The sequence below is a fragment of the Adelges cooleyi genome, unplaced genomic scaffold (assembly GCF_023614345.1).
Source record: "Adelges cooleyi isolate 19-005CV unplaced genomic scaffold, UGA_ACOO_1.1 ACOO_flye_CR_arks_rails_tigmint_CR_PRNA_108, whole genome shotgun sequence".
Classification (NCBI taxonomy): Eukaryota; Metazoa; Arthropoda; class Insecta; order Hemiptera; family Adelgidae; genus Adelges; species Adelges cooleyi.
In genome coordinates, this window is record NW_026095761.1 from 3,225,558 (window position 1) to 3,250,314 (window position 24,757).

General features: G+C 36.4%; 1 protein-coding gene across 2 annotated transcripts in view; it reads left to right on the top strand.

Annotated features, from left to right (window-relative positions):
• The window catches only part of LOC126847462 (uncharacterized), a 46,106-nt gene extending 21,750 nt beyond the window's left edge, over nucleotides 1–24,356 (top strand). The window contains exons 1-6 of one of the 2 annotated variants that reach the window (XM_050587701.1): nucleotides 1,647–1,778; nucleotides 16,136–16,375; nucleotides 16,457–16,594; nucleotides 16,676–16,815; nucleotides 18,497–20,227; nucleotides 22,241–24,356. In XM_050587701.1, coding sequence (XP_050443658.1) covers nucleotides 1,737–1,778; nucleotides 16,136–16,375; nucleotides 16,457–16,594; nucleotides 16,676–16,815; nucleotides 18,497–20,227; nucleotides 22,241–22,712 — 2,763 coding nt within the window. In that variant the 5' untranslated portion in view covers nucleotides 1,647–1,736 and the 3' untranslated portion in view covers nucleotides 22,713–24,356. Of the gene's footprint in view, nucleotides 1–1,646; nucleotides 1,779–16,135; nucleotides 16,376–16,456; nucleotides 16,595–16,675; nucleotides 16,816–18,496; nucleotides 20,228–22,240 lie in introns of those variants that run through there. The other variant, XM_050587702.1, reaches the window with a different exon arrangement.
• Nucleotides 24,357–24,757: the final 401 nt, after the last annotated feature.

Here is a 24,757-nt window from a genome sequence, read left to right on the forward strand (position 1 = left end):
TAAAGATACGATGCGTTTGTATAGGTCAAACAGCTAATTAAATAGTCGGGTCAATTAAATGTTTAGTTCCAATCAACCATACGTTTAGTTGGGTCAAATATTTATTTAGTTGGTCCAACTATGTATTTTTTTCTCCTGTAGATACGGTGTGCGGTCGAAAACCGAAAGTGGTCAAATCGAGTTAAGCATAATATAATGTGCGTGGATACTCCGTTGGCTTATATGAATGATAACATCACCACATATTACCGCTATTGTATGGTATGGTAATCGTTATTGCGTATACTTATAAAATCCAAACGGAATTTAAGATAGATAAAATAAATCAAACGGACTACTTGGTAAAAAAAAAACATAAGATAAAAAACATTGGCGCGCCCACAATATCGTCGAGGAACGCCAAGCAATCCACCTCTACCTTGTCTGCAAATATCTACTTAAGCGTGCCTCCCAAACCGTTCTCGTTCGTGCACCAGCGTTAAAGTCACACGTATAGGCAAAAGGGATGTTATAATTATTGTACAAATCGTATTACCTACCTACACCCAAACGGATATTGCACATTTTTGAAAACTAGAGCGAGCTGTCATATTATGATCATAACATATTTCCTCAATACGTTTTTCCCGCGATGGACTCGTGTACATGTGTTTTAATTGACTTTCCAAGTTTGCATTGTTACTTTTATCCACGGCCGTCGCGTTGCTATTGATGTACATTCAAACAGTTTGTATATTGTAATATCAGAGAACGACAACAAAAAAGTAAAAGTGAATAACTCTTCCCGTGCGTTTGTGTACTGTTTTCCTCGATAATTAAAACCAAACACCGCGTCCGTTATGTATTGTTTTAATTCAATTTGTTTCGAATTCAATTACCCACTTGTGGACGTTCCGAGTTGGAAAATTTCGCGTTTTCTTTTCCTTCGACGAAATAAATAAAATCAGTGTCGTCCAGTGAATATGTTTGTATAAATATGGGGTCATCGCAAGGACTAGATCATCACTCGGAGACATATTATTTTGCTGTCTGTCCAAAGCGATTGTTATGATGTTTTCGGCCAACGACCCGAGCACACGGGTTTTACATCATTTGAATAATTTCTACATCATTATTGTGATCGTCTGGACCGGTAGCCGTGCACCGGTACCTGAGTACACTACGAGCACATACAACACAGCCCGTGTGAGTAGGAAAAAGATCTACGGTATAGAAGAAGGCGGAGGAATTAAAAAAAAGCACACACACACACGCGTAACCTCCAAGCAAACACATGCACTCACAACAAGATAAGACGGGCGAATCGACGCCTACGGGTCTTGAGCTGTAACACAACAACAGTGCAACAGTGGCTGCAGAGTATGTATAATATACCTATACATATATTGTGTTAACCCGGTCGAGGTGTGGCACAAAGATACACACAGCATGAGAGAGAATAATTGTCCCGTCCGCAACAAGGTCGGTATACTGGACTTTTTTTTATATTTTTTTATATTATCGTACGGACCCCGTTTGTCTTTATGCTGTGCAACCGCATACAATTAATAAACGCACTCGCACATACCTATGTATGGTCGCACCGGTCGGTTACCACGCGGGTATAATGTACCTTATATACTCCAAGCTCGCCTTAGATCATCTACATACATTATAACGCACAGTATACTGCCTGGCACGCGATCCGTTTTCTCCAGCCAGAATCGACTGGATGCAATGTAATAATATAATATGACATGAAATCTCATCAGCAAATATCAATTACTAACGGCGTTGTGGTATGTGATTTATTTAATTTCAAATATAAGTATAGTAGGCTTAACTTAACCTAACCTAACCCGAGCTGAGGATCCGGAAATCGGCGAACGGCTTGTCACACAAGATCGTATACTTTGTCTTTGGTGTACTTACAATGAAGTTATAAATATATATATACTCCTATATTGATATATCTAAATGTGTATGAAAAAAGAAACAAAGCCTCCAGGCGTTTTGCTCGAGTTGTCGCGCCCAAGGAACTTTCACCTTTTGGCTTCGTCAAACGATCCATGCCATCGCGGTCCAAGGATTTATTTTTTTATACAAAGAGCGATGGCAGTGGATATTTTTTTATCAGTCCGTGGCCGACCGTGGCGCGATCGAGAGCGGAAGTATGTTTTGTATTAAAAAAACTCCATGGATTCCGTTTAGGTGTCGAAACAGCTGTCGGTGGGTCGATTGGTTTGGGATGAATGAAAAAAATCGACAGCAGTTGAATCGATTATTTATGAAAGGGGTTAAGTCAAAAAAGTTAAACTTTCGGGAAATTAAAAATAATTGGTTTTTTACTTACAATTTTACTTGAAAATAATTATAAAAAATATTTTTAATTCTTATGCACTATACTTATTTAAATTTGTGAATACCAAATTTTCAAATTAAATCTTTTAACCAACAGTAAGAGTTTTAATTGAACGAATATGACCCTTTTCATAAGCAAATTAATTGCTTAACTCCTTTCATAAATAAAATTACTAAATCATAAACGGGATTGTGTGCAATAGAGTGATGTAAATCAAAACTACTTTACCAAAATATTATGACTTTTAAATTATGTAAATAATTATTAGAAACTTTTTTCCTGACACAAATCAATTAAATTTAACTAAATGTTTGAATCGCTCCATCATTTGTGCTTAATAGTTAATCCAAAGCGGTAATATTCAATGCATGAGAAAAGAGTGTTTGTCGAGTCACTATTTTTTTTAATTTTAGTGTTTTTGCGACAAGTCGACTTAAATCTTTTTTAATTTACAATTTAATAGCACGATAAGAGTTTTGCCATTTTCGTACTGACTATGAACCATTATTTTAGCGTTAAAAGTGCTATGTCTATTGAATAATTTTTTATTTTATAACATTTCCAAAATATTATAAATGTCTTTTGGTCGATAGGATTGGACGTCCTCGCCATACCTTATCCGAAAATCGGTTTCTTAAACCTACGCCCGTCAATCGCTCGACTTGATAATATATTATTTTTCTGAAGTCTGATTGACACGGTCCGACCGGTAATAAATGATGCGTTTGTACCCGCGTAGGCCGTCTAATTTAAGCCCGATTCCTGTGGGTAATTGTTTTAATTTGACTTTAAGCGACGGCCATGCATTTGTCTTCTACGTGGACTTGAGCACAAGCCCGACAAGATAAAGAAGAAAAAAGAAAAAAGAAAGTGCCCGTTCTACCGATTGCACAATGCGGCAAAAACGTTCAACAGATAATAATGTATATAATAATATGCATGTGTATCGCGCAAGCACTGCCATAACAGATAAACAACCTATATATACCTACGGGCTTAACACACGAATATCGGTATTGCCTATATAGTATGATATATATATATATATATATATATATAACATGCTGTACCATATACATAGTATTATCATCATTATTATTATTATTATAAATTATAATACAACGATATAGTGTTACTCGTGAGTCAACATTTACACGGTCTGTGCGGTTTACAGTTGTGCCATATCAGATCATCAACGGTGTGAGAACGTTACAAGATTCTGTCCTGTACGGTGTTATGATTTCACACTACAATGCTACGGTAATTGCCTAATAATAATAATAATTATTATGGTAATTTTATTTGATCTGATGTTGTTATGTAAAAATACACCCAGGAACGTCAACATGATAATATCATTATTGTTATTATTAACAATTATAACTTAATACTCATCTGATGTGTTCTCAGCAACAATCAATTTGATTGTAAATTTAATAATATCATTTACATCAACCATTTGTATTTAATTTTAATTTTTTTTTTTAAATTCAAACGGTAACAATTTTGAAATGTTTATTTGTCTTTCACTAGAAAATCTTTAAATTTTATTACCACAAATATTCTCGGACGAGTCACTATATAATATTATAAGTATAACATACAAATATAAATTACCGGTTATGCTCATAATTGTAGGTAACTCAAGCCCTAATAACACACGTTGGCACGCACGCCCGTCAAACAATAGCCGTCCTTGACTGACTTACCACAAATCGTGATGTGTACCAAACGATATGGTGCCATTTTCGGCCAATATAATAATAATTACAGTAATAAATCTTGGAAATATTTCACATACAAATATTTTCAAAATGTTTTGCGAATGACTTTTTCACAGTAATATGTTGTATCTAACAAGAAAATGAACTTGGTTTCCCTCACGTTTCATTTCTAGGCCTTAATAAATCCCCAAGTCCGAGAGTGTTGATTTTCAGCATTAGTTCAATGGTATACCATTATCGAAGTAACTGTGCAATTATAATTTCATTTTGCTCGTCATTTCAAATCTAAAATATTATGATATTACTATCGTTATTGTTACCTATAATTTTAAAATTACTTATCGCCTATAATATAAAGATATAGTTTAAATTTGTACCGTTACAATATTATAAATCTTTAATATTTAAATAAAATCTTGTATTTAATACATCTTTAGTTTTAAAACATTTCTCTGGCATTTAAAAAAAAGTTTTTTTTATTTTTATTTAGTAAGATGCACTGCAAAAATAATTTTAAAAATGACTTCACTTGACACACTGAAATGTCTTATTTACTCGGATAGCCGGTTGCAGGAAGCTACAAAATGATATGCATGTAGTAATGTGTATAACAATGTGTGTGTTGAGCAATCGACGGCGGACGTGTCGTCATAGGATGTTTGTGTTTGACACAGGTGGAAAAAAAAACAGTTTAGGTACTATCTTGGGGCGTTGATTGCGCGGTTATCTGCTGTTTGCCATAATCAAGATAGTGCAATTATAATTATTCGCCACGTTCCCGGCAGTAGGATTTGGCCTGGCGGGCGGGTCGCCCCGGACGTTTACACGGCAAACATAATATTATGTATAAGACTTAAACGATCTGAATACCTAATGAACGCGTCAAATCCACCGACCTCTCGGCCATCGGTTGGTTGTATGTATTGTACCTAGTGATGATAATTTGTAGGCGGTAATATTTTGTTGTTTTTTGTCTTTTATATTACAGCTGTTTTCTTTTTGTCCGCCAGCTTCTTACATACCACCGAGAGGACCTCTCGCTGCGTGCCCACCCGGCCCCGTGTGCGTGGATAGCCGCGGGACCATGGCGCCCTAGAGTGGCGATCGCATGTACATATATTATCGTTATTATTGTATATTGTGTACTTACACTTAATCGATCCGACCCGGGAGCCACGTGATGATTTACATTTTACACGGTAAACGCGCGGTCCGCCCGGCTCGTTAATCGGCTACAACCGTTTACACGAGGGACACACAGCCGCGATAAAGATGAATATTTTGTAACGCGAGTAAGGTAGGTATGTACTACCTATCTATATTGTGTGCGTCTCGACTTGTGTAGAAATAAATAAGTCTTTACAATGTGTTATTATGTACCTACGGCACAGCTATTGCCTCTCGGCCGTCTTAGCCGGCGTTCTCTTGGTACACAAGACGAGTTAATCTATTTGATAAACAGCGTCGTACGGTCCCTCCCCCCCTCCTCGGTGGGGGTCATCGTGCGACCTTTACCTTTGTCCGGTACAACCTCTACCCCGTCCAATTATTATAATGAAAAAAAAAAAAAATGCATGAGATTTTTGAGCTAAAGCTAGAAATTAAGTAGCGATGTGATGTTTTTATGGTTCGACCTTCGTTACAAATAAACAAATCTACTAAACGAGTAACTAAATCGAGTAAACAAATTTATTGAACGAGTAATTAAATCGAATTATCGATTCGAGCAAACGCGTTGAAAAATTTAATAAACAAATCGAACAAACGCATTAACATGATAACAATTGGAGAAAATAAATTGAGTAAAGAAGTCGGGTTAATTGGTGAATAAATCGAGTAAACGAATAATTTGAGTAAACAAAACGTGTAAACGAGTATCTAAATAACTCGAGTTGATGAGCGAATATATCGAGTAATCTGGTGAAAAACCCGAGTAAATGAGTAAATACATCTAGTTAATGTATCGGCCGTATAAGCAAATTGAATTAATAAATCGAGTAAACTTGTTAACTAATCGAGTAATCGAGTAAATAATATTACGTCTAATAAACGAGAACCAAACGAGTAAACAAATCGAGTAAATAAATCCAGATAAAGAGTAAATCGATAGGACCCAACCGTATATTTAAATATATTTCTGACGTTCTATGCGCCGAGATCGAATTATTATTAATAATTGTCATTATTTAACAATATTCAGTAATATTTTGTTTCATTTTTTTTTATATTCTTAGGATTAGTTGGACAATTTAAAACAAATTATTGAAAATAGGTTTTCATTAGTACCTTAGTGATAAAAGAAAAAAAAACAATCGCTCCAGTTGTTTTGACATTCGAGCGCACTATATATTTTTTTTCGAATTAGTTTTCAAATATTTTATGTCATCTCACCGGAGCGGTGAAGGGTTAAATTAAACGATTAAAATATTCACCCGTTGACAATAATACGTATTCTAAACAAAATCCTGTGGATTATTTTAGTGTGGACAGGAATGTTTACTGCGGCTCTCTGATGACCTGTCGTCTGCTCTCGGACAAGGACTTGTTAGCGGGGGAGGGTTCTCGCGGCATGTCAAATTGTTATGTGAGCAGATACATCAATTAAATGTAAAAAAAAAATCAGTGGGTTTTAGTTGAAACGCGCGGAGGACTCTTTTTTTTTTTTTATGAAATCGTCGATAAAGTGGGCGTATGCCATATAGGACTCGCCGACAACATTCTTGAGATTAATTATTAAAAAAAAATAATAATAATAATAAGAACATCATTAATACAGACAGTACCTCCCGTATCGAATAGATAAATTTGCATAATCCAATAAACGCGTTGAACATTTTACATTATTACTGAATAATTATTTTACCGTTAATTTTTAATCAATTAAGGGTTTTTTTTTAATTACAATAATATTGTCTCGGTTTAAAGCAAAGTCACCAAGTCAAGCTGAGTAGTACTTGTTGAAATACCGGAATATTATAAGGCCAAATAGATTAAATAAAACCAGATAGTGCACTCTAAACAAAAATGTAAGTAAATTTTAATAATCTCAGGTCAGTGTGACCAAAAAATGAAAAAATGTGTCTAAGAAATTTGCAATGTTATCACCATCAACCATCGTTAATCAACCAACAATAATAGATAATATTTTTATCAGTTATTATCATTATTGTGTTCTATTATCCTTGTTAATCAACTACTTACTCACTACTTACTATCAACTACAATATTTTCGACATTATAATTTGGCCCTACTGCATTAAGTTTAAACCAATCAAATATCGTTGTTTGAAAATCTATTGTTTTACTATGCACTATCTGGTTTTATTTAATCTGTGGCTAAACTTTTTTAAAAATACATCGTTATTATGTCCTTTTTAAAGCGAATCACCTGAATTACACTTCAGGTGATTCACCTCTAAAGCACATACAGGTAGGGCAGTAGAGGTGTCGTTTTCCACGATGACATTATTGTATATTTTTACACTAGAATAATACACAAATATTGATATTGTCTCGTATTCAAATAGCTCGTGTATCGTTTGCTCGTGTAGGTACAGGTACAAGTACAAATAGTGAATTTCAAATGCTGATAATACACACAACAATGTGATGGGAATTTTAATTTTGTTTTCCATTAACCGAAATGATAGTGATATTCCAAAGTGTTTTTTAACGCGGTTCGTTCACGACATAATAATAATAATTTATTTACGGCGATTAAAAAGTAATACTATCAAGTTTTATTTAATGTTTTTTTCGTCGTACTTCGGCAAACCCATTATAAAAAGCCCAACAGTAATAGCGACTACATATTATGAGGTAATAACGAATTTTTATTGAGTATTTAAAAACGTCGTTTTGTAATGCCATACAATATAATATGTACCTATATGGGTGTATATAATAGCTGGTGTATCTTAATAATTTTAAGAACGTTCATCGCAAACGTCCAGAAAGACCATATAATGATTATAATGTACTATACTATATGAAACGGCCGAGAGATTTTTTTAAGTTCTTCATATTAAACGATACTTTATTTTATGAGGGGGGGGGGGTTGACTTTTATGAAACTCACCATTGATTTATTACCATAGACTGTTGTGCCCACTGTTTGGTTGCATGTCGTCGCACCGCTTGTATTTTATATTCTGCCAAACAGAAACCGCACTTAATGTTTATGGTTTTTTAGACGGATGCGGTACACAAGTTATGCCTAAGCACATAACAATACATATACATTATAATATATTGTCTTTTAAGCCGGAAAGTCTGATCTGCCAGGCCGCTGGATCAGACGTCAATCCGTTAATCCGAAAATAATACATACACATAATATTATTATGTTGACTTAAAGAAATCCTTTGTAAAAAAAAAAAAATTTGAAATCTTTACACCGGCTACCCAGCAGCTGCCGGGTAAGCGCATTTCGTAAAGGCTTTATCGGATTTGTCTGATTTTCAGAGATAAACACATATTTATTGATGTACCTATTATATGGACTGGGCTTGTAATTTTGGAGACCATCAAATATTGTGGTGTGACCATATAATTTTGTCACAAAAATTTTTCTAATGATAGTATGAATAACCAAATATTACAAAAACCGTGTAACAGTAGTGTCTATAAATATAAACAGGCTATACAAAAATACCAATAAACAATCTCATGTAAAATCTCTAATATTTCACACACATACGTTTGAGAATAGCTTCAAAGTATTATTTAGTTTTCTCTGATGGTAATATATAAATTTTTTTTTTGTTAGACCTGTTTTTTTAAATAGGATTTTTTCTAATTTAGGATTTTAGAATATTATAATGTTTATATTGCAATATAATATCCGGATTTATTATTTTTTAATTGTTATCATCCTGTATGCTGTGTAATAAGCTTCAATTGGACTGTTGTATTTCAACTAGTACACTATTGATATTTGTGGGGTATCTAAGAAATCATAGAAAGACATGATCTTGCGCTAGTTTAAACTAATTTTGTGCAATCGTTTGGACGGCCCAGAGGGGTAGCGCACCGTGTCAAAAAACAGACTATCTTGTACTGCTCAGTAAGCAAACGCTAGAAAAACCAAATGATATTTTGTAACTGGTATTTGGAAACGCGACGGGTGTACGGTTCCATGACGCTATCGATATTGTGCTTGATCTTGGCACAGATTAGTTAGAATCAGATGACAATGCAATGCAATTGCTGAAAATGTAAACAAACCAAAACCCACCTCAATTAAGAGTAACCCCTGCGGTAGAAAAAAAATTGTCTAGATAAGATAGTGACGCATCTAGGATTTTTTTTTTTAAAGGGGGTGTCATATAAATAAAAACTGTGTTTATAAAAATTGTTTGTAGCATTTTTGTTATATGTAAGTAGGTAAATTTTCAAAGAAAAAACCTAGTTTAGTAAAATAATGTAATTTCTAGAATGTGGTCACACTGAACTGAAGAGGGTTTCTCTAAGCCCTGGACAGTGAAGATACATTACTATAATAATGTTATATCTTAACGTTATTATTTTTTTTTTTGTTTGTGTTTACATATAACACATAATACTAAATAGGTCTTTACAAAATAGTCGTCACTCTTTTGTTTACATTTCCTTTATCTATTGTGTGGTTTCTCCTTTGCCAGTAAAATGGTCAAGTGCACCATCTGGTTTTATCTAACCCGTGGTCTTGCTTGGCCCCCAATGACGACCAATGATCGATTGACTAAAATAACGACGATTGTGCACCGGTTAAGCTGTTCCGGTACCTGACATAATCAACCCACACACACAATGTTCATACCTAATGATGATAATGATAATATAGGTATTCCCGGTAAACGAACTTTGAACCATCGACACATAGCATGGAGCACGGTCGTGACCGGTCCACCGGAGACTTTAACGGTACACCGCACTGCTATGGTCGTCGAATCAACAGAGAATAAACGCATTAGTCTTAAATAATAATATTGTACATCATCTTCGACGACGGTAGAAGGGCACACACACTTTGTGAATAACGTTACTGGGTTTGTTAACCCATCGTTATTATAATAAAACGTACCTATTACTGACGACACAAGTACACATTTTTTTTTTTATACTCCATAACAGTAATAAATATAACAACTATTATCATCAAGCAAAGGTAGATTGAGAATGTTTTGCTGACACCAGTAGGTATAGGACATGACGGTTTGATACTGCAGAAAAAAAAAGGAAGGTCGTAAAGTGTGTAATGGTAAAGGCGTGAGAGATGAAAAAACAAAAACAAAACGGAAGAGATAAACCGATTAAAATGTGAACGCGTGTCTCCTGAAAAAGTCACAACAAATTATAAACGTTCTATAGCGCTTTAATTAGTTTATGTTATTTAAACGTGCTGGCGGCATTGTTAAGCTTTGAAACAATTGTTTTTTTTTTATAATTGGAAGACCAGGACCCGAACTGATCTTCGATTTTCAAAAAACATAAAAATCAATTCCTCAATGCTGCAATAAAAGTTTTGAACACTGAACATCTACATTTTTTTTTTTGTTACAATTTTAGGTAATAATTTAATCCGAACTTTGAGGATAATGCGCTGTGTAGATCATTTTATTCCTTAAACAAAAGAATGTCGTTGTTGTTATACTTGTTTTACGTGTAAGGGCTGAATGTCAAAAATGACAAGTGTTCAAATATCTAGAAAATGAGTGTCTCACGGCGGATGGATCACCCTGTATGGTATAGTAATGGCGTTCCCGTCGCATCTTCCTAAGGTGTTTCCGTGCTTTCTTATTACGGTGTCCGTCTACAGCCGATGCTTTTCCTGCGGATCAATTGACCCGTGACCAATATCGGAAACACTTTTTACCACGATTATTATTATTTTTTTTATTATTATCATTATTTTTTCACCGTGCTCGCACGTTGCACCGGCTCCGACCGAGACCAATCGCCGTTTCCTCTCTAATCCGATCGCACATAACGACGATGCGCTATGCTATTATTACACGGCCGTCGGTTTTTTGAGTTTTTTTTTTTATACATATACTTAGGGTCATGAGCCCCTTGGGTCAGGCGTGCGGTCGCGTTAACCATATACCTAGTGGGCCGTGTCAAGAGCAAATACATTTTTCTAGGTTTTTTTTCCGCCATCCACCGTCCGACCAGACGCGGCAAAGCGACATTTCCTCGATGCGCGTTTGTGTTAAACGGTTTTACCGCGTTCTCGTGTCCTTGTGACACATGATGAGCTTATGTCGGTTCGAACGAGGTACGCTGTATTATTACCGTATCATCTGCTCTAGTCGGATCTTTGATCAACGCGTTATCGATTATTACCGTCGGCCGGATATTAATAAAATACACCGTCTACTAGTTGATGAAATTATGGAATTCCCATTGTGTTAGACACAAGGAAGCCACCGGCAACAGGACTGTTTCTAGAAGACGCTCTGAGTGAGTACCTTCTCGCACCTTGCGTATTAAGTATACACGGGGTGATATTAAAGATAATAATTATAACGCAGCTGACAGACGTGATTTCACGTCACGGTCCGCGAGTCCAAATAGAGTTTGATTGGGTTTTTTTTTATTATTATACTTTTTTTTACGAAATGTCCAATCTCGTTAAACGATAATATCTATTTACGTTAATTGATGGTTATCCGCAAGATTGTACTTATATTCAATTATTCGATTAGTTAATACAAAAGTCGGCCATGATGGGAAGACGCACGCTGTAAACTGTTGCAATGACAACTTATAAAAAATAGGCGTGCGTGTACGTTTGTCGAATTTGCATGTAAGACATCCGTTTGTTGGAGATAATGATTTCATATATTTTAAATACAAGGAAAACGATGGTAACTCAGGTCTGTCGCTTATTCTCAAGTTCATGACGCGGTGAAACTTAATACATTAACGTCAGGCGGCCTTCGGACGGCCAATGAATAATCATATATATATATTTTTTTTATATAATATTGTGCATTGTTTCCGTCCGTTACACACACAGATACCTATATAATAATTGAAAGTCATGTGTTTTCCCACTTTTAATGCCAATTCTAGGTCGGATCAGTCGAAATGTGCGCGGACCGTCGCATAAATTCATCGGTGAACTCGTGGATTAAAAATTAAATCTAGAAATGTATAAGTCATAGCCAAGATGTAACGAGTTCATTCATTTTGTATATCTATTAAGATTTTTCAAACTCTATTATGAACACAATGACCAAAGAAGTAACCATAAACTTGGCTTCAACTCAAACAATCATTGTTTAAGTTGAAGTATTATAAGCATTTAAAGTATCATTTATTTGCATATCTACATTACATACCAGACACAGCCGGGACTCAAGAGTTCATGTGGATGTAGTATATACGTTTTTATTTTTGACTTTTGTATTCCAAGGCTGAGCCATGAATAATGGGCATGTAAGTCAATGACGTTGAACATTGATGTTTAGTGGTTCGTTAAACGTAATTTAGTGGCCCATGAATGGTCTAATAAAGCTATCAATGTCTTATGCAACCCAGTAATAGTATGATAAACCATATTTTTGATATTATTAGTCGAGTTAAATGTTGCATTTGTCAATTCGATGTTTAGTTAATTTAGTATTGACAGTCGAGATAAGCGCTAGCGATCAATTTACATTGTGAGATGAGACTTTAGACTGGACTCGAGGGACCTTTGCTTGCTGATTTCATACGTCCGTGGTTAGGAGGTACAGCTTTCAAACTAAAAAAAAAAAAAACAATTAAAAACAGCTAATTTGTGATTTGTCTCGCCCAAGGCAACGTCCTGACACAATTGGCGGTTTTGGCGCACACTTGCATAATATTTTTTTACCTAAGCTCCAAACCGTAACGATCGGCGGATCTCGAAGGATGATCCAGGGCCACACGGGTTCGTTATACCGACTGTTCGGTATACTGTTACTATTATTATTATCATCATCATCATCATCATCGTCATCTTGATTGTTATACAAAGATATTGCCACATACACCTACAACGAGTAGGTTCGCCCATTCGAATAAGACATATCTGATACTATCCGATCTGGCGTTTAGCCTTGTGACGTCGGAAAGCGTTACATTACCCACGGTTGTTGTTTTAAAAGAAATCCAAAGTAATCCAAAGCCATTACAATAACAGTTGTACAGCCAACGAAATGACACACACACACATAAGACCAGCAACCGAACGCCGCCTGGAGCCAAATCGATTATTGAAAACTTAACGACATTAATACTGCATTCTCGACGTGCGGTCCGGTTAGACTACAAGACGAAATTTGCATAAAGCCCTATAAAACGTAGTATTAAAAAATAAATAGTAATAATATTTTGTCGATGTGATTGAGTACTTGTTTGCCATCAAGAAATAAATCAGTAGAGGTTAGGAAAGACAACAGTGTATTAATAGTACTACTACGGATTGGATAAACCAAGATGCACACGAATTAATATTAAAAATAGATACACAACGATAAAACTGTGTTTTTTTTTTTGGTCAAAAATTAAATTAACATATTTTAACATTTCAAAAATCTGAACCGATGGCAAGAGTCGTCTTTCCAAAGTTATTACCATTGCTATATACATTTTGTATAGAAGATTTAGACGATATTATATAAGATTAAATGTTAAATGTCAAATGACTGTGAATTTCTAAGTCTCCTTATAGGGTCAGGTTTTAGTTGTAATTAGTATGTATAAAATATATTATGTATACAGTATATAATATTATAATATTAGGATTCTAGCTGTTTGTGTATCCGGCTTAGCCCGGGTTTAAATGTACTACAACAATAAATCTCCTATCAGTTATCCTTATAATACATCCTATTATACATTTTTCCTTATTACCTTAACCAAACTTAACCTATTTTAGCCAATTAAAAAAATAAACCTTAACAAATTGAAATACAAATATATTATATGTCATCCATATATTTCTTATCCCCAGGATGTTTCTTTTGAGGATCTATATTATAATATATATATGTTGTGCCAACTTTGATCGAAATAGGGGCATCCCTTTGGACGCCTATATATAAAGAACATACATAATATGTACACTCATTCACTGATAACCGGATCCCACCTCAGCTCTGTGTGACATTTCTCATAAAGACTTTTTTATTTTTTTCGATCGTAGTGTTAACACGCCTTGGAGGAGGATTTTGTTCTGTTTACATTTGTAGGAATTACTCTGCTTGGACAGGAAGTGCACCATCCGGTTTTATCTAATCTGCAGTGTTACACATAGACTTGTTGGGCGCGTTGAGTTTATTTTTGCAAATTATTACCACAAAAAAAAAAAAAAATACCTGTTCGAGGGACTTTAATGGAGGCAAAAAAATATGAAAAAAAGTTAATTTTGTAGTTGTTGGTCGACGTCCACGTATGAATCACGCGTTGTGTACAAAAAGATTTTCACGTTGGATTATTTGCAAATTACTGTGTCGCCTCGTGTGTCCTTGTAGGTTCATTTTTTTTTAAAAGAAATCATTTTTTCTTGTCGGTTTCATCGCATGTGTTTTCCGGTAATGTAAACACGGATGATAACAACGATAATGATATACGATATCTATAATGCTATTAAAGGCGTTACTATGGACCGTGTAAGCGACCTGCGTGTGTGTGTGTATTTTGGCAATGAACGACGTGTACAGGAGGAAAACAAAGCAGACGAATAGGTGTGTGTTAAACCATACACCGTCGTCATCTTAGCAAAGAATAGTAATTTCTTCGCGGCAACAATAATGATATTATTATGCAACGCACGCGCGTGTCCAATACGGATTATTGCGAAACGCTTTTTTAATAATAATAATATACCTACAAACGTTTTCATTCAATATTTTTCGACCGACACCACACACATGTATTGTGTATGTTTGTGGTTCCTCATAGGCCATCGTCAGCCAGAGTCCTTGATAGCTATTTTTTTTTAGAAAGAATATAAAAAAAGGTATCCGAAATTGATTAACGGGTCCCGGGAAACGCCCGGTGTGTCGTGTCTTCCGTGTCGCCTGACAGTGCATTGCAGTAAATTATCGTTGTACGGCCTAAACGAGATTATAATTGCTAATGCTTGCTCGCACCGTCGACTCGGAGATTATAATATGATGAGAAAACGCATTTCACGCCACCGAACGGTCCGTGATAATAATATTTCCCATGACAATAAGGAAAACATAATAATATCGTTGTATTAGCTGCGAGGCAAACAATTAAAAGAGTCGCGCAAAGATTTCCTCGTATTCGCAACAAAAAAAAAAAACGGTGTATATAACTTATTATTATAACTTTAAACAAAAGTAATTTTTGTTTAAAATACAATTTCACTTATTAAACGCAAATCACTTATTAATATTACAAATACAAAAATCTATGTACATAATACTAAGATATGAAATCAAGATTTTAGAACAGTATGATTGTTTATTATTCTGTATTCGAATAAATTGTAAGCGAATTATTGATTTATTAACAATTTTATTCGAACGAGATTTTTTTTTGCAAAACTCCGCATATTGTAGATATGCTATGGCCGAAACGTCTTACTACTGTTCCAGCGCGATTGAAGACGGTGTACCGTGCACGTACATACACTTAAAACGGCTACAACCGGTAGCCGGTGCGTGCATTGTGCAATGCCCAGATCGCTCTGGTCGCGGTGACTGGGCAAAAGGTGTATACCTAATCCGCCCTTGGTGGCAGACGTTTTACTTTCATTTTGTCCCATATATTATATGTCTGTACCGCCGCCGAGGCGTACGGAAAACACGATATAACAAACGGTTAGCTCGCCTCCATTTTGTCCTCTAGCCATTCCCTGATCTAATAAATTTAGAAGCAGCAGCAGCTGATATCGACTTCTCATAAGATATTTTGGGGATAATACGGATTATCGATCAAAACGATCGACACGTTAAATCTAAACGCTTATCGCCGATCCCTTATCAAACCGATTTCGTGACGTGACACTATCGTTTATCGTCGTGAATTCCCACACATTTTTGCCCTGCGGTAGCATATTTTTGATTTTTGTGCGTTTTCGTTTCAGACAACAACCATGGCCGTTGCAAAGGTCTCGTTGTGGCTGCTGTCAGCCGTGGTTGCGGCGGTGGTAGCCCAGTCGAACTACGACCAAATCGAAAACAGCATCGAGTTTCCCAATCCCGACAGGGGTTTGCCCGAGTCCACCGTGCTCGACGGCAAGGTGACCAAACTGGACGAACTGTCTCCGGTTATATTCTTGAACAGGACCAAGGCGGCTCTCAATTGCGCTGCCGGTTACATGCAGGTGAGTGCGGCTCGGGCCCCGACGGCCGGGGTAATAATAGAGACGATCATAATGATAATTATTGATAATTTCGACGTTTAGATTGAACTCAAGTTCGAAGAACCTTTCTACGGTAGGGCGTACGCGGATTTCGACCGGAGCAGTGCGTGCACGGTGACCGGAAAGGGTAACAGCACGGCCAGGATCGATTTACCGTTGAAAGGATGCGGTACAAAACAGGCGGGTGGAACGGCCGTTAGATGTGGTCATTTCGTTTTTGTCAGCTGCTTATGTATATGTGTATTTTTTTTTTTTACTTAGGATCCGCAAAGAGTATTCACCAACAACATTGTGGTCAGGTTCCATCCTTTCCTGGAAATGGACGGAGACGAAGTGGTGACTATAGTGTGCAGATATCCACCACCCATCGCCCCGCCGCCAGCCGGTATACCCAACAAGATGTGAGTAAAATCATTACGGTTATATTACCACGACTTACAAATATCTTAGGACGTGTTATGTTAGGATTTTTTTAATACAATTGCCGTCCAAAAATTGAACACATTTTGTAATCTTACATACAAAAAAAAAATTATTTTATCTAAATTCCTAAAGGACTGTCTTAGCCAAAGATAGTTGCATACAACCTCAGCATACTAATCAATATGTACATTTTTCTTTTTTGTTATGTAGAAATAACATATAACTAAAAATTATATATTTAATATTTCTAACACGCACAGAAGTTGCACAAAATTCAACGCAAGGTCATGCTTACAAAAAAAAAAAATTCAGATCAGTTTTATAAAGTAGTTTATCATTTACATGCCAAAATTTGTATTCATTCTTGATGATATTATTCTATTAAAGGACCAAGTAAAGTGAATATATTATTTAGTGTTGATGCGCATAAGTATTAAATAGAAAATATTACATCAACACAGCAATAATAATATGTTCTTAGCAATATTACCAAAATTGAATTAAAAAATAATATATAATATAATAATAATATTCATTTTTGAATATTGCCAAAATATTGTTTCATCATTTTTTTACAGGAAATCGAATATTAATAATAAATGTTTTATATTATACCTATTTAATAATTATATATTAAGTACCTCCTAAACATCAAACAAATGTTAAATTATTTCCCACAAAACATTTAGAAAATATTTATACTTTTGGAGCTAGTAAATATAACTTCAAACGCTTGAAAAGTTCCAATTTTTAAATTAGAACAGTCACAGTAACCTAAGTATTTTTTCAAACGACTCTTTTTTTATTTGACTGGGTAAACATACTATATTATGTTTAATTTCTTTCATTTCCACACAGCTTGACTGTTTGTTGAGTCAACATAACATTACTGTAAGAGTATACAATTTTAAAACGTCAGATCAATATCAGTAACATGCCTTATACAACATACTCCATTTTTGAAAAAACAGAGTCGTTGATCAAAATTGTTAAGCGAGGTCGTTTGATGTTTTAAGTGTAATAATTATGTATTCGACGAGTTTTCTAGTAACTTATTAAATTACTAATAAATTGGTTCTGGAAGTTCATGCATTTGTATGTTTTACTCAATTCTCCAAATAATAGCTAAATAAGCTACAAATTTGAATTGCATTTATTTATTGTTAATAAAAAAATTATATGGTAACATGGATACTTTAAAGTTACAACTAGTCTTAACGTTAAAAAACCTAAAAAAAATATTAAAAAACAAAATTAAAACAAATTTTAAGTGCACATCGGGTGTTTTATTGGGGTTTATGTAGGTTATTTTTAGCGCATAAATACATGCATATGTACTACCGAGTTCTAGACTAAAACACATTAACAATATTGTTACTTACAAAACCCGTACTGCGTGTAAACATGTCCATGTTAAAAAAAAATTATAATCGCTGTCAAGGATTCTGTGGTAGTTCGAGAAATAAATTAACTACCAAAAAAACAGTCCTAATTACGGAGCTAATAATTATACACCACAGTTTGACCTTTAAATTAAGATTGCAAGCAAAAAATCGCCTATACCTTACTACTTTTTACGTTTTTATTTTTTACGATTTAAGAAATGTCTGTGTCTCGTTAACAACTAATTCGGTGCTTTTGTGCTACCTATAATTTCAGTGTCGATTTGCCGTCAACGCCACTCGAGCAGCCTTTAAAAGGATTCCAGATCCTGTTGATCATCTGCGGCATACTGTTTTTGTCGTTGGTCCTCCTGGGACTGGGCTGTTCGTACTACTGTTTGCGCAACCAACGCGTCCAGGTAGTCCGAAGACATCCACTGTCGTCGGTCGGATCGGACAAGCTCTCCGACTCCAGTCTTTCCATGTTCGACGGACTCAAGATACCCCGCGCTCGTGCACCCACTCTGGACAGCTCGTCCGGTTCGGAGATGGCGTTGGTCAGCGCCGGAGACACGTTGCCCAGCGACTACCCTTCGGAGTCGCCCAGTTCCGGTCAATCCGAAGCGGAAGACGTCGACGGCCGAAGCTTAAGACTCAGTTCCGGCGGATCTTACGAGAACCGAGCGTTCCAACAACAGGAATACTACTCGGAGAGGTATCAACACGAGCTGCTGCCGCCGCCGCCGCCACCGGTACAGCCCAAGTTCGACGTTCAACTCAGGGTGAAGCGAGCGCCCCCACCGACGCCCAGCCCCACTCCGCCGCCTTCCGAGTCCGAGGTCAGCATTGCCGCGCTCGAACGTAACCTGACCACCATCTTGGAGAAGGACGAGACCACCATGAGCGTTGTCGACGAACAGTACAAGTACGGTGCGCCGCCAAAGGTCGTCACTCCGCCGGTGTATTCGACGGTGGTGCGCAAGGACAGGGACGAATCGGAATGGTACAGGACCGAGGAGACGGTGGCCGTCGAGAAGCGGAAATCGCCACCACCGCCGCCGCCGCCAGCCGTCACCCATCACGCCACCACATCCAAGTACATGAGCGAAATGCAAGTGGACATAGTGGAACCTCCGGTGGTGCCGACCAAGAGGCCGGAAATCACGTCGCACACGGTCGACGACGTTTTCTTGAAGACGATCACCGAGAAGAAGACCATCGAGGACGTGGAGCGGCACAGGAGGGAGGTGGTCGAGTACAAGCCAAAACCGTTGCCGCCCCCAGGCAATTGGGACGTGACCATCAAGAACTACCCGAACCCCGACGCCCAGTATCCGCAGTCCGGCGAGGACACGGCTACCGACTGGGACAGCTACTCGGAAGCGTCTTCCGTGGCCGGTTACCCGGCCGCCGGCATAGACCGGCAGTCCAGGATCCAGTCGTACATGGCGTCCACGGCGGAGGAGCAGCGCCGTCAGAGCATGTATTTGAGCTCGGTGGAAGTGCCGGTGCCCAAGCCGGACAACTGGGAATCGTTGGTCAGGGTGTTGGAACCGGAACCGGCCGAGCCCAACGCCAGGTACCGGGTAGAGCAGACGTTGACGTTGGAGGACAAGCGCAAGTGGAGGCAGATAATCACCACGGAATCGACGCTGAGGACGCTGATCACGGAGGCCACGGTCCGGGAGGACTACGAGCGCATCCGGAGTGACCCGAGATACGAACGGATATTTGAACCGGAAAAGTGGGACGTCATCATCCGCGTGTTGGCGCCACCTCAGCACTACGACCAAAAGACTTCCGGTTCGTCCAGCAGGTACGTGAAGAAGAAAATCGAATTCGAAGGCGCCCGGACAAGAAGGAACTCGCTGCCCACCCTATACGAGTACGATTCGGATGACGGATCTAGCGTCCGGACGTTGACGTTGGCCGACGAACCCGGTCACTTTGGCCCGGCCAGATCGAGGAAAACGTCCAGATCCAGTTTTAAATCCGACATGGACGTCAGGTGAGATATCAACGCAATGCTATATCTTAAGCTTTGAAAAATTACAAGTAGGGAATGCGGGAAAGTTAAAGTATATTTTGTTAGGGAAATTTTAAACGTTCAACTATGGGCAAAACCGGCAATAAATTTCTATAGACAGACGGACAACCCTAATATTGAAAATATAATTTTAATTACATTATTGTCATTGCAATGGTTTGTCGTTATTTGTATTTCCATCATTTAAAAGTTCGCATAGAAGCGTTTATTTTGAAAGGGGTCTTATTACTTTTAGTTATGATAAATCTTGTAGATTTGTGACCTCCTCCGTCCCATCAGGCTCCATCTGTGTTTACGGTTTATAGTGAATGGAGATAATCTTGTTACAACGGGTCAACTGTCATTTGCATTACCGAGTCAGTTAACTATTATAATTGTCGACGATCTTCTTTCACGATAACAACCTAGCTGTATAATATGTAAGACAAAATCGTGACGTTACCGGTTAACGATCTCCGGTCTTATTAGCTCAATTAATTTTGAACTCTCAACTTTTCCGCATTTAAATGACTATTGAAATGTATTCTAATAAACAGAAGAAATTATAATTCTTATTTACAAATACAACATCACATTACCATAGCTGTTATAGCTCAATATAAAATTGTGACTTATTATTTTGACTCGAGAAATTTAATTTGCACGTTTCGATGTCATATTATGAGGATTAGATCGATAACCCTTAAGCTTTCTCTTACCATTCTTATTTGTCTGACATCATTCTATCTACTTCTTCTACTCAACTACTGACATTTTTTTTTTTTTGATAATATCTTACTTCCAAGAAATTTAACTATCGTCTGCTTAATTTTCAAACCTTGCCTTTTTTTAAATTACTATACTGACTAGCATACGTTATTCTGTTATTGCCTGTCTCTATTAGTGGATACATTGAAAACCTTACTAACGACTAAGTTACTAACTCCTCATTTTTCTAAAGGTATAGACTATAAAAATGCAGCAAAGTAATAGTTTTTGCCCGTCTTATGCGCCTTAAATTAAATTGCGCCTGTCGTTAGAAAATGTACCATTTTTAATAACATCTAGAAATTAAATAAACAGTTGTTTTTATATATTTTAATATATTACAAGCAGTAATACTTAAGATGATCTTCGATACATTATAATTATTATAGTGAGTTGTAACAGATGCTAATTTTATCGTTGTCTAAACAAAAAAAAAACATTTTCTTCGATCCATTTTAACACTATTTTGATACCATACGATACCATTGTGATACAATAAAATATATTATGATGATATTATTCGACTGTAAACGTTTAGTTATAGCTAAACATTTATTTCCATCGCAAAAAACAAAAATACAATATAGCACACGACTGAGTTAAATCGAATAAAACGAGGATGTAAAGCGAGCAGATTAATTGAGTAAATAAATAGACTAAATGTGTAAATAAGTTGAGTAAAAAAATTAATTAAACGAGCGAAAAAATATATTTAATGAGTAAACGAGTAGAGTAAACGAGTAAATACATCGAGACAATTAATTAAGAAATCGTGTAAAGAAGTCGTGTTAGTTAGCGAATGAACTGAGTAAACGAGGTAATCATTTGAGTAAACAAAACGCGTAAGCGAGGATACAAATCGAGTAAAGGTTTAGAGAAATCGAGTAAACGAACCAACAAATCGAGTAAAATAAGACGGGTTATTAGTGAATAAATCGAATAGACGAGTAAATCATTTGAGTAAACGAATTGACAAATCCAGCAAAGAAGTCGAGTCGATGAGTAAAAATAAATCGTGTTCGTCAACACACATTGTATATTATTTTGCTAGCTGTTGTTTTGTGCAACCCATTTGCTCATCCCTGTACTACAAGCTAGAACACTACTATACCGCAGACTGTGACTAATCACACATCGGACATTCCTCTATACGCCTGCGCGGATAGCCGCTGACCAAGTAGTGCAGAGTACACAGTACTTATCGATGGTTATTTTGCTTTTTCACAGATCCATGAGCGAGATGACCGTGGACTTCAGACGACCCGACGTGCCGGACAACTACAGCGACGTCAGCTCGGTGTACAACTACAACCCGAGGCGCGGATCCGGTTACTACAACGACGACGACGCCGGCAGCCTGGTCCGGTCGCTCAGCCAACCCTCGCTGGCCAGGTCCGCGTCCGAGTTCACCGAGAACTGGGGAGTCCGGGTCCGGTCCTACGACGACGACCTCAGCAGCCCCGACCAAACGCCCAGGTCTTCCTTCAGGCAACCGCCGGGCCAACGTCTTAGCCACGCCACCGCCGCCGCCGCCTCCTCGTCTTCGGACCGCCGTCAACATCAGCAATTCTCCACGTTTAGCAGCAGCAGCAGCAGCCGGCAAGCGTACGGCTCCGGCACGGCACCGGCCGGGTCCAGCAGACCGGGCGGTAATAATTGGTATCCAGACTCGGACGACAACGAACCTACATACAAATAACCGCCCCCTCTCCCGCTAAGTGTCATCATCGTCAACGCCGTACACAGCCGCCTTCCCTCGCCCTTTGCCAATATTATATTCATTATCATTATTATTATTATTATTATTATTAAAGGGTCCGGTATAAGAAAACCGGCCATCTCCCCATTTTTGTTTATCAGCAATTGTTTTTTTCTTGGAAAAACGATGTTCATTTTCGTGCATCGAACAGTTAAACCGGACAATTGCCAACAAAGATATTAAAAAAAACGCATTCCCCCCTCCCCCCCCCGCCAATGCTGGTAAATGGGACGATGTACGTTTTTCTTGCGCCGGACCCTTGTTATTGTTTTATACAAAATTTGGTATAAAACAATTATATTGTTTTTGTGTAATTTTTGCGTTTGCTTGCTATATGATAAGCAATCGAGCTGGTCAGGTGCAATATAGACTTGTTATTATAAATATTCCGTTTCGTCCGACAGAGATACGACCGACCGGGAGTAGCTCATTAATTTTTAGATTTTAACATTAATAATAATAATATAACTTATGTATTCGTATATATTTATATATTTTTTTATAATTAATAACTATACTAATTTGTTTTCTAACTATAATATGTTTGAACGTGTCTGTTTACTATCGAGCTACCCGATAACATTTTTTTTTTTTTGAAGGTCTTAACCTTTTTGTCATTGCAAATCGGGTATGGCGATAATTGTAATATTTTTTTTTGTAAGTGCCAAACTAATCAGTATTAATTAATATTAAGCTAAGGTCGTTTGTTTTTGACGCGTACTCGTTACAGATATTGATTATAATATTTTACACTTGTTCATAATAGTCGTTAGATAATGTAAGAATGTTAATTTTTATTATTACTTTATTTTTTTAGCTAATTTTTCACTTGTTTTTTTTTATACAAAATTATAATATTAAATTTGTGCGTTCCTAGAAAACATAAAAAAAAAAAATCTAAAACGAAAATCAATTCCAAAACACTGTGATATACTATATTATAATATGCGACCTTATATTTAATTTATTGAAATTCTTTGTTTTTTTTTTTGGGCGACAATATACCTTAGACGTTTTTGGTATTTCCAAGTCAATATAATAATATCGACTGTAAATTCTATACTTTATTCTTCTTGTGTTAAGATTTGTTCTACTTAATTGCGTCAGTGACGAGTACCTGTTGAAACAATATTATAATTTTAATTCTGTTAGGAAAAATGAAAATATTTAGTAAATAATATTATTTATCAATAATAATACATTATTAATCGTTTATACTAAGCGTTTAAACTGTCTCGGAAATAGTTTGTCCAATAAAAATTTTCACTGGTCACTTGTACGCGTTTGTATTATAAGTGAAAACTGGAAATTTTCATTGAGTTGGTACGGTCGACAGACTATATTAATAATATTATAATAAATAATGTTTAGCCTAAGTACCTACTAATATTAACGTCGGGTCGGATTGGAAATAAATCAAAAACTATAATATATTATTGTTATTATGATAATTAAAAGGCATTACCTCTGCAATTAATGTGTCCTAACGATTTGATTATTATATAATATTATAATATTGGTGGAATATTAATATTATTTGTAATTTTGTACATATTATATTATTGTAACTGAACAGAAATAACAATATTCTCATAATAAAAATATATAAATAATCCATAAACTTGTTTGTTTTTTTTTTTTTTGAATTTGTAAGGATTATAGACTTGTATTTATAATCTGTAGATGAAATGCTTTTCTTTTATACAATAAAATACTATTTTGGTCTATACAACTGTGTAGAAACTAAGAGACCTTTGAACCAAATCCGTCTGTAAAATAACAGCCATTAGGAGGTTAACGTGAAAAACGAATTTCCCGTTCAGTTTAGTTTAAGATTGAGAAATGTTTTTGATTTATTCTTGTCCAAGATAAAAACGTTTGTTCAAAACTGGGCTGACTAGGCTGAACACCTTTTACAAGTGTCCATTATTGATTTTATTTTGTGTGATGAAAATAAAAAATGTCCATTATACTTCGTACCGAAA